This window comes from Puntigrus tetrazona, chromosome 23, assembly GCF_018831695.1.
Source record: "Puntigrus tetrazona isolate hp1 chromosome 23, ASM1883169v1, whole genome shotgun sequence".
Classification (NCBI taxonomy): Eukaryota; Metazoa; Chordata; class Actinopteri; order Cypriniformes; family Cyprinidae; genus Puntigrus; species Puntigrus tetrazona.
In genome coordinates this window covers 8,321,399-8,333,486 of record NC_056721.1, presented here as the reverse complement: position 1 = coordinate 8,333,486, position 12,088 = coordinate 8,321,399, and the positions used below count along the sequence as shown (strand labels likewise).

At 40.1% G+C, this 12,088-nt stretch overlaps 1 protein-coding gene across 1 annotated transcript; it reads right to left on the bottom strand.

Annotated features, from left to right (window-relative positions):
* Positions 1 to 321: 321 nt before the first annotated feature.
* LOC122328506 (kelch-like protein 14) lies at positions 322 to 11,782 on the bottom strand. The gene is given in 10 exon segments (XM_043224225.1): positions 322 to 555; positions 1,471 to 1,628; positions 1,802 to 1,819; positions 1,822 to 1,959; positions 3,189 to 3,379; positions 3,569 to 3,647; positions 3,787 to 3,876; positions 8,501 to 8,622; positions 10,206 to 11,109; positions 11,341 to 11,782. Coding segments are annotated over 10 exon segments (1,845 nt in total). The 5' UTR covers positions 11,345 to 11,782; the 3' UTR covers positions 322 to 414.
* Positions 11,783 to 12,088: the final 306 nt, after the last annotated feature.

The window sequence follows — 12,088 nt, the reverse complement described above, 5'->3', positions numbered from 1 at the left end:
AAAACGTGAATATTCCTTTGTCAACCCACTTCAACTTTGATCGGCGGTTTCACGAAATACAAAGTACGTATGGACGCTTATATCGATTTGTCCTCCCCAACCCCACCCCGAAAAACTATGCGTGCCGTGTCAAAACGTTTATGATAAAAAAGGATTGAACGTGAGCAGCTGAATGTCAACACACGTGCGCATCAAATACGTAAAGTCGATGATTATATCAGTTTAAAACTGTTAGGTATGAAAGAAACAAAGTGCTCTTGTCAGACCAGTAAAAAATAATAATCTGTACACCTCATCACCTCCTGTTCAAAAGCTGGGGCGTTCCATAGGGAGAGTCTCCTCATTTATTTGATTCATTTAGCCATTGACTTCCCATCCCGACAGGTTTTCCACTTTATCCGGCGCTCTATATAGTTATTTGTTAAATGGTAAACAGGCTGGCAGTATGACTGTGGCACAGGCCGGTCCGGCTAAAGGTTCGGCCACTTCTCCTTCCATTTCAGTCCATGTGCCTTTCTCTGGGCTGTAACAAATGGTGGATGACTTATACGCCCCCTGCAAGAGATATTTGCAGAGTTATTCACGCAACCTTTCATTTAATACTTCAGAATGCTTCTTGTACGTACAGTTTAATCTTAGGCAACCCAGTCAAAACCTAGTCCCACTGGATATATATTTCAGAGCTTCTTATTTTCTACGTGTTTCAAACGAAAAAGATTTTAGGCGACGGTGAAGCGCGTTTTTTCAGCACTACTATCAGTTTTGATAGTAGTGCACAAATGCACGCAATTCTGAACCCGTCTGTGATTGGTCGGCCAAAAAAGATAGCCCCGCCCCCAACCTCACGCCATTGGCTGAGCCAGTTTTGAAAAGTTTAATCAAACACCTTTTTGGGGATATCAACCTTAAAATGACTTCCGTCAACTCTGAAAATTAAACTGATACTAAAGAACAGAGCTAACTGCGATACTAACAAATACTAAAAATACTAAAAAAATACCCACTTCATCTTTAAATTACGTTTGGTCGTATATAAGGGCATTAAATAATTTGCTTTGATTTAACTTGGTATGGTAACTAAATGCAAATTAATTCATACTAAAATAAGAAAACAATTATTAAAAAAATATTTATTTGAATTAAATAAATAAATTATTAATTAAAAATGAAATAACTTTTGCAAGTACACACATTTCCATAGACTGATTAAACAATATTTTTATCCACTAACCCTAAAGAAAACCTGTTTGCATTGGTATACTTTCAGATAAACATATTTTATTATTTAAAAAAATAAAATTTTTCTTCATGTCAAAAAATTCAGGTATTACTATCCAGGTGGACAGTCCATATTTGTAGCAAGTACGCACACTCCATATACCTATTACATTACTATCTATCTATCTATCTATCTATCTATCTATCTATCTATCTATATATCTATCTCATGTAAGTGTAAGATGTGTTTACCATGCTCCAGCTGTAGCCTCCCACCAAGTAAATACTGTCATCAAGAACTGCGCATCCAGGCCCGCTGCGTCCCTCTAGGATGGGCGTTTGCAGGATGCTCCACTGATCTGCTTTAGGATCGTAGCATTCGACCAGCATCACATCCAGATGAGAGAATCCTGAAACGCACAGACAAAGAGATCAGAGGAAAGCCCAAGCGCATATGATAAAACCCTTACTCTGTAGCGGCGTATAAGTGTTACTTGGAATCGAATCACAAAAGAAAGTGTATTGATTACTGTTTGCGTTCACAGTAAGCGCTCCCCCTTTGGGTCACGGCAATAGAAATTACCCTTTAAGTGGTTTCCCCAATAGCGTAGAGGCGGTCGTTCATGCCTGCGAGAGCGTGTATGGCTCGCTTGGTGTTCATGTCCTGTTTCCGAGCCCACACGTCCATCACGGGGTCGTAGCAGTACAGCCAAGACACGTACTCACCATTGTGAACGCCACCTGAAGCAGAACATACACAATAGCAGTTTCAGGCGAGGGCACAGATTCGCAAAGAGAGATTTGCATAAAATGAAGTCGATGCCGAATCTAAAACCGATGGGATATTATTTTCTCAAGCCTCGCTCTGTGTTGAGAAAACGAATTTGTTGCTCCCGGGTCAAAAATAATCAGCTGTAAAAATGATTGTAAATCTTGCATGTGGAATATCAGTTCCAAAACTTTTTGTCAACTGTTTATTTATGTTATTAACTGATCATAGGCTGCATTGATCTGAGCTTATGCACCTTGTAACATCATTTACTCAAAAACTGATGTCAATAAGTTAAGATCGGTCAGTTACAAAAGGAGATATAAAACTAGTGCTAACAGAAAGAAAACAAGTTGCTAAAAATATTGAATCCATTATTTGGAATAGCATAATTAGTGCTGTCAAACGATTAATTGCTTAAATAATGTCTACTGTGTATATTTAATATTTATATATAAATACACATACATGCAATATATATTTGCATGTATTTACATGTATATATTCATATAATTTATACTTCATACGAATACATTTAATATACATTAAATACATGAATGCATGCGTGTATTTTTATATATACTTAACATACACAACACACACATATATTATGCAAACAAAAGCTTTTTTAAACATTCGTGGTTAATCGTTTGACAGCGCTAGCAGTAGTATAACAAGTCATTTTTTTTGTAGGCCAGTCATGTAACAACTAATGCGAAAAAAAAAATTAAATAATTAAATAAAAGTTGGGAAGCAGATTTAATGCGTGTGAACAAAGTCAGTGGGTTTTAATGCGAGTGCAATAACATTAAGTAGCTTTTTTGGGAAAAATAATATCCTCTCCGAGTACGCATTCCTGGTCTTATTTACATATTTTTTTATATTCTAACATTGCATTAAAGATATCGTCTTATTTATCATTTGCTTGTTAATCAAAGCACACCGCTCTAGTGAACAATTCCAAAGAAAAGTGAAACAACAAATGGACAAATTCAAACACTGTCCAACTTTTTTTACTTAGAAATACTAAACATGCTGTTTCACTCACGAACGCTAAAGTGGTTTTCAAACGCATTTCGTGCTGAATTCAAGATGTATATCAAGTGAAGGCAGCTGTTCGAAATATCTTGTAAGGGCACCTGTTAGCAACGTCTCAGACACTTTGATTAATTCACTGTTTGGGTGAGGTGTATCGTCAAACCTGAGATGTATATTTTCCCATTGTGCACGGCGCCTGCGTGCGCAGCCAGCGGCTGTGGAAGAGACGAAACGTAATTCCATTCGTTTGTCTCAAGGTTATAGGCTTCAACGCTAGACAGATAACCTGTCTCGTTCCTTCCCCCAACAACATACAAGTGCTTATCCAGGCAGCAAGCGAAGAAACTCGCTCTCCTGAAACAAAGACAAGATGAAAAGATCGGCTCTTAAAATCAGTCAACGTAGAGACTGTTTACAGCGAATATCCCCGTCGCAGCCAAGAGCGAAAAATTCATCACGGAGGCTTAAGAAATAATTATAGCCATGTTATGAAGAGCTCTTATTATTTTATGAATAATAAGTCGTTTTCAGAAGGCATCATACCTCTCCTGCATGGGCGGTAGTTGGATCCAGCTGTTGAATCTCGGATCGTACCGACTTACAAAGTTAGTGCTGTGTTTGCCTGTGAAGATGATACACGTATTAGTTTTGTTCACGCGTTACAAACATTGTTTAAAAAGATAAAATGCTAAATACTATAAGGAAATCAATGCCAGAGATAACATTAAGTTCATCAAGTATTGGCTTCTTCGTCTTTTTACCATTAGGGTTCCACTGGTCTTCTCCACCCAATAAAAGCAGGAAGTTCTCCACCTCGACCACACAGTGATGGGCGCTGTTATACGGCATTACTGTAACACAGAGACCAAACCGATGAGTCTAGTGTTTAGAAATCACTCCAAATGTGGCCAAAGCAATAATATTTGTATTTTTAGAGCATCAGCATCCATGAATCAACATTTACAGTAAATATGGTGTAACTGGTGCCCATCTGTATTATTTATATATATATATATATATATATATATATATATGTGTGTATATGTGTGTGTGTGTCTGTGTGTTTTTAACATTAATTTCTATGAATTTAAAAAAATCCCTGCAAACTATTTTTACTTTGAGCTCATATATATATATATATATATATATATATATATATATATATATATATATATATATATATATATATACACAGAGAATTAAACGCAGTCACACAAATAATATTTGCTCATATTAATATTTCCGGTTTGTTGTTGATATGCAGGCTGCTTTCCAGCAGTAGTCTTTCCTGTCTCCATCTTCTCTAATTCTCCAGCTCCTGCAAAAGTGACCCCCAGTTGAAATAGAGAGAAATGGTCGCGAGGTGACAGTCATAATGAACATGATCATGTTCACTCCATAAATCTCCGTCCGGTGCCCGTGCAGCGTAAATCAGTCGTACGCTAAGAGCCACCTGTCTGCCTCGATCATTCATTTCCACTGTCACATCTCCGCTGCCTGATGGATCACAGTTGCTGTAAAATTAGACAGCCTTGAATCGCGCTTTTTTCCGATTGGCCTCTTCTACCGCAATCTAACCGGAGTCTGACGCACCGAGGCCTTTCCATTGAGAACGGATGCGGACTGAATCCCGCGAGGGGAACCTCCTGACTGTCTCGCTGCACACGAAACCAGACTGATTGACAGAGATCTTACTGTCAGCGAGAGAATGATTTGGCATCTCGGGTGTCTGGAGCCACGCGAGGCTTTTGTGGCCTGCTGACATTTACCGCTGCAGACGTGACACACGTGCAAACAGACTCGCTGTTGGAGGGTGATTTGTTGCGAGATGATTCAAATGATCAAGAGGTCACAGTCCAGGCGTTGTTATTGATCTTACAGCCTCATCTACACAGCTGCAGATGCATCATATTGCTTAAATGACTGATAAGAAACCTGCACACTGCAAAGATTTATGATATTGACTTTTAAAGGCACATATATCCGGAAATTCATCTCACAGACACAGACAAAAACCCTACATGCTGGGGTTAGAACTGTGATATAGTTATAGTTTATGACGGTGTATTGACTATTTTAAAACCTGTCAGGAGCTGTTTGTGTCAATATGTTTTTCGCTATATTTTAATCCAAAATAAAAAAGAATGATTTTTATTTTGGTTAAAGAAACTTTATGACAACAAGGTTTCATTTCTTAACATTAGGTAACTATATTGATTATTGAAAATACTTCTAAAGCATTATTAATCCTTATTAATAAAATTGTATATTTTAGTATTTAATGGACCTGAGCTAACATCAACTGACAATAAACATTAGAGTTTGTATTACTTAACATTGTAGAGAATTATTAAATACCATAACTGTCTTGCACATTGTTCATGTTAATAAGAAATAATATATATTAAAAAAATAAACAGCAATATGAAACAATTTTAAATGTATGTAAACTCATATAAAACCATCTGAGAATATATTTTAAAGATAAAACGATTTTTAAAAAATATTGAAACTAAATAAAATATAAAAGTTTTTATTTCAGCTAGCTGCCAAGGTGACATGTCTCTTTTAGTTTAATTTGACGCGAAACATTAAAATGAAAACAAAAAAAAAAATCTATATTTGTTTGTTTATAGATAATGACTAAAATGACAAAACTTATTCATTATTAAAACTTAAAATTATTAAAACTGTAACTAATATAAAAATAAATTAAGAAATATAGCTTAATAACACTGATTCATTGCAGTATCAATATTTATTCACTATAATGGTGATTATCGTACAGCTTTTAAATGATGCTGTTTACAAATTGTGAATCTTTATTGAGACTAACAAAAAAAGAAACAATTTGAATTGATGGAAAGGTGCTTATCCCGAAAATAATATAGACGTTATGTAATGCAAAAAAAGAAATCTTTTGAGTTTAATATGAAACATGCTGTAACACGTCTTAATATAAAGAAAAAATAAAAAGACTAAGCAAATGCATTATGGCATAATCATGACGTGTGAAGTCGTTTTGAGCGTAGCAGACTGTGTGCACTAGGTGGCAGTCTCACCACAGAGCAGAAAGCCACAGAAGCAGAGAGGTGCAGCCAGTCATGAGAACCATCCTAAATAGTGCTGATGAAGGTTTTAATCAGTCGCCGTTCCCCCCCTTTTGGGTTTCGGCTCATTGCAAAGTTATGATTGAATGTTAATAACCTGCACACCCCAAACGACATCAAGGGGCTGCTGGTGTGTTCACAGGATGATTTTGCAGTTTGGTCGCTCCGCCTGGCCATGGGCCATTTAAGACTCGACGTCTGAGGCAGAAATAAAGGACATTACACTATGACCTTATGAGTGTAAGTTATATAGATCCAGATGTAATTCATTAATGAATGTTATGCGTGCTGCCAAACGCTTACAAGCAGGTTTCGGAGCGTAAGGTGTCTTTGTAGGTCTCGCACCTCAGCGATGCAGTGATTGGATGACTGAACGCAATTTCAGCCATAAAACAAAATGACTGCACGTCCGTTTATGTCCTTGTTTTGCCTCGGTAAGGAACAGACACTATAGAATGGTTTTAATTAAATCATAACACATTGTGTCTTGGCTAGTTGCTGCACTACCGGTCAGAAGTTTTTCAGAGAAGTCTCTCATGCTCACCAAGGCTATATTTATTTGATCCAAAATATAAAATCGTTGACATTGTGAAATATAACACGTTAAAATAACCGCTTTCTATTCGAATACATTTAAAATTTACAAAGCTGAATTTTCAGCATCATTACTCCTGTCTTCGGTGTCCTTCAGAAATCATTCTAATATGCTGATTTGCTGCTTAATTATTAATTATTTCTGGTGCTTAATTATTAATAATGGTTCTAATTATTATCAATGCTGAAAACTGCCTAAAATGGAAATCTTTTCTAACGTTAGAAATATCCTCATCGTTACTTAAGATCGGTGCAATGGCGGTTATGATGCAGAACTGTTTTCAACATTGATAATAATAAGAAACGTTTTTGAGCAGTAAATCATTTCTGAGGAATAATCTTATACCGAGCTATTGCATGGCAGATCATCACCATCAACGGCTAGCTCTGATGCTAACAGTTAGCATCATAAGCAAGAGCCTCTTTTAAAACTCCGATACATCACTGTATATAAACTAATTGTTTTGAGGAATACATGCATAGGAAAGAAAAATCACCCAAGAGATTGCCTCGATTGTTTCTCGTATACAGCAATGAAATTACAAGCAGAGCAAATGAGATCTGTCTCCAGCTTCTCAGATGTTTCACATGAGAAGTCTCTACAGTTTGAGAGATCTTAACAGTGTCTCAAACTGTGCTCAGATTTGCTAAGACATCAAAGTCTGTCATCATAAATCTGAGATGTCAGTATGAACTCAAACATAGGCGTTTAAGCAATATTAATTTAGTGGATAGCTAAGCTTAAAATGAAAATCCTGTCATTATTTACTCTCCCTCGTGTCTTTTGAAACCGGTGTGCATTTCTGTCTTCAGCAGAACATAAACAGTAAGATTTTTTAAGAACTCTGGGAACTAAACAACACCGGACCTTCATTGTATAGACAATTTTTTGAACATTTTCTTCATTTATGGACAGTTTTGGAACGACATAAATAACGGAATTTAAATTTTTGGTTTGAGTATCCTTTTCATTACTTCTTTTAGACAGAAATTAAAAGCAAATGGCCACTTTTGCTTTCCTTTCCTGATCAAAGACAGAAAGAATGCGTCTCTTCTGTGTTTCAACATGAACTCGCATGAACTGCAGGTCGACCTCTGGCTCATTTGTGTCCATTTTATTTTTTCGATGGTGTTAGAAGACATCCGAGACAAAGTTGAGACTTAAATGAAACACGAAATTTCCATTTCAAGTCCCTTGAGTTACGAAAGAGCTATTCTGTCAAAATCCCTTCCAAGATTACACTACCATGACATCCCTTTTTTTACGATTACGATGTCAACACCGACACTTTTGATCTCCACTGTTGCGATTCAAACCCTAGTAAGAATTCATATTTTTAATTCCTCACGACAAACAACTGGCAGCATTGCGAACCGCTCGCGCTCCTTCCCTGCTGCTCGCGAAGACAAATGCACTTACGAGAACGTTTGCCCTAATAAAGCAGTTCAATAAGAATACGTGTCATCTTCTGATGATGAATCTCCCCGAGATCATTAGATTAAAATTAATCTTGCCGGCACGCTTATGCAAAAAGACAGAGGCAAAAAAATAAAAAAACACACACAAGCGAATCCAGGCGTTACAGCTCCACAATGGTGTGAAGGCAGTCACGCTCTGATTAAAAAGTTACATTAAAAGTGATAGTGATACATCATTACCTCCTGCATCTCAGGAAGCTCTCGCTCTATTCTGCTCTGCGACAGAGCACAACCCGACACAGCCAGGGTTCTTCCTGTGGAAGAGAAAAGAGCACGCTAGCAAGGCACTCACTTGTAAGGATCTTCCATGTCTTCTTTTCGTCATCGTAGTACTGAACCAGATTACTAGGGAGGCGGTCGGGACCCGGGGGCAGGCCTCCAACCAACAGGAGCATCCGCTTGTTCGAACGAATCCTGGGTTACAGAGGGACCGGGGAAACGGATTCATTAACAATTCTGTCATTAGCCGTTATTAGTGCAGAGCAATTACATATTGAATGAGATGCCACGACAAGGTAAAAGCGTGTACAAACACAAGGAGGGAGACAGCAAGCCGAGCAGAAAACATGGGAGAATATTAATGCTGAACGACTCTATCGCCCTCGAATGAGTGGCAAAAAGAAAAACTGCTTCATATTTTAAGTAGTAGAATCAATGTTGATTCGTGTGAGCGATGCACAAGTGCACACTAATGCAGGATGTATTTTTAGGTCTAGTTACTAGCGCTAACTAGTTTCGAAGTCTAGTTTGAAACTGTGAAATGAATATAATGTGTCAAACGACGTAACATTTTACGTAGCCGCTTTTAAATGTTATCTTTTAAAGCAGTTATTTTGACGTTTGGTTATGATTCAAGCCACTCTGAAGTCTTCACAGGCGTTTTGTTCTTATTCTATTGGCCAAAGTTGTGCATGTGACTTCTGTCAACAGTGGTTTAGAGACCTTGCTCTTAGGCTGTGCAATAGAAATCATAGATTTAATAAGTGTTTTAAAGTCTGGATGTTCAATATTTACAGTCCCTTCAGCTCTGTAAAACTGTGCTTGGGAAATAAATTAACAATTCCAGCCTTGAACATTGCAACTACTCAGTCTTCAACACTAGGATTATCATTTGACACCAATAGAGTCATTCCCTGATTACATCTTTTCAAGTTTGAAGTTCATGGATGATGCTCAGCAAATGATATTAACATCGGCAGGTGAAGAGAGCTGATACACAATCAAATAATAGCAATCAAACAATTTATCAATCTAATTCTATCAGCAAATGCATGCTAATATACACATCAAGCCCTTTTGACTTTCATATTATCTTAATTCCTGATTTCAGAATTGAAAAAACTGACATTTAAAATGAGTTCATCTCGTTGGAAACAATCTCTCTCTCTCTCTCTCTCTCTCTCTCTCTCTCTCTCAAATTCTCCAACAACTGATTCCAGTTTATTCCACGGTCACCTATTCCTGCTAATTATCCCATCTGCAGACTGCAATAATGTCTGCAGTATGCAAGCTTGCAACAGTGCTGAAATTAATCAACCCTGAAACAGCACTATGAGGAATAGAACTGGGATCTCACAGATAAGGCAAAGCGTGGAAACTGTGAACAAATACGGGATCAGATATTGCAACAAAAGATTGCTAATCTAATATAATTCCCTTCACAAGTTAACTATGCTGCCTGTAAGAGAACACATGAGATCTTTACCGGCGAGACTGATCTGTTTACTGACACCTGTCGTAAGCCTGCCACGATGATCACGTGCACTGCGTGTTGTGTAGTGATTTACATTTACATACACGAGCAAAAGGATGAAAACAAACACACAAAAAAAGTGAAAATACAAGTACTTAATATTGTTGTTCTTCCTCATGCAGTTTTATTTTGCTGGTCTACAACAAAAGTTTCCATGGACACAACCCCTTATATATGTTAAAAAATAGATTTTTTTACCCCAAAGATCTATGGGAAGGTGTCAAGCTGATGTAGGAGATCATACCTGCTGGCTGTGGTCTGTCTGCAGTGCTGTCTGAAGGGCATCAGGTGGTAGTTCATGGCATCCAGGAGCAGCTTCTGGCACACCGGGTCGCTCCTCATAAAGTCCACCGACTGCACCCTCTCCACCAGCTCCGGAGCAGGGATGAGGGCGAAGCGCAGGCGCTTCATCAGGTCGGGAGCGTAGTGCATCCTGGTCTCCCTGTCGTGCTCCAACCACAACACGGACATCTGAAAGAGCGCCAGCTCCGACTCCACGGGCGGAGGCAGGGCGTCCAGCATGGCGCACATCTCCTCAAAGTTCAAGAGGAGCACGTCCTCCACCAGGTACTTGTTGGCGAGCTTCTTGGTCTCGTCCAGCCCGTGCAGAGCTGCGATCTTGCAGATCTGCTTGTAGTTCTGCACCGAGATCTGGTCGTTGAGGAACTGCACGCTGAGTTTGGTAATCTGCGGGATGTTGAGGATCTTGCTGACGGAGAGCACCTCCTCCACCGTGTCCAGGGAGAGGGTCACGTTGGCCGTGTAGAGGTACTCCAGCACCAGCCGCAGACCGATGGAGGAGCAGCCCTGCAGCACCAGGTTGTTGATGGTGGAGCGCGGGCTGGGCAGGAGCTTGTCGTCGGGGGAGGAGGACGGGGTGCCGCTGCTGCCTTGGTCCTTCGCCGCCAGCCCGTCTTCCCTGCTCAGCATGTGCGTGGAGAACAGGGACCTGAAGTACTGCGAGCAGGACGCCAGCACGGCTTTGTGGCAGTGGAACTGCTGTCCCTGCGCCGTGAGAGTCACATCGCAGAAGAGCTGCTTCCTCCACAGCAGGTTGAGACCGTGCAGCAGAGTGTCGCTGTGAGTCGGGTCAAACGTGGAGGTTCGGTCACCCGATCTGGACATGACTTCGGGGCTGCGCACACCTCCTGCGAGTAAACAATGCCATTGGTGCACTACACTGCATGGAAACGCATCAGTCGGTTTTATAAAAGCGTATGCATTCGGAAGGTATCTCATTCATTCATTCATGCATGCATGCGAGTTGGATTCGTGCAGATATACGGTACTACATATACGTCGTGCGTGCATGCAAATGCATTAAGTTTGCAGCATGCAAGCGCGTGCATTTCCCAAGCACACGCGTCCTCCTTGCGTACCCATCTATGTGTCTCGTGCATGCGTTCGCGAGCACGTCAAATCCGATGGTCGCCGCGGGCTGAAACAAACTACGCCGGCTTGTTGGAAAGCGAAGCCCACGATCTAGCCTACAAACTGCCCGCTATCTGCGATCCGGCCGCGCTCGCACACACGCGCTCGCACACGCACGCACGCACCCCCTTACAAGACATAAATGCCATGCACACATTCCCCCCGATTTGCGATACAAAAGCAATTAGTTTGTCTCCCGCAACATCAGCATCATCACCACCGTAGATGTGCGGTTGCGCATCGCTTTGGTCGGCGACAACACAATGCGATCGCTCCGTTCAACAACACGCGCGGCGTTTCTCGCCCAATCTGAGGCAGAACAGCAGAAGAAACGGCAACTTTCAGCCCGTGGCACATTTACGCACAGTGCGCACCCGTGCCGAATGCTAGTAGTAGGTATCCAAAACTTACCTGACTTGATGAAAAGTAAAGCTGCGGCTCCTTCAGCGCACTTTCTTTGTTCGGTCCTGTTGGAAAAGTCTATGATCGATGGATCAGAATCCTAACCATTGATCCCCGCTCATTCAAGCTCATTGATCATTTATGTTTCCTCTGAATTAACAACAAGAAGAAGTGTGTGTGAGTGTGAGAGGAGCCGTGTGCTTTCTGCAAGAGAAGAAGAAGAAGAAGAAGAAGAAATATACGTGTGACAAATTATGCTACCAAGAAACAACACATCATTATCCTTGGGCCTGG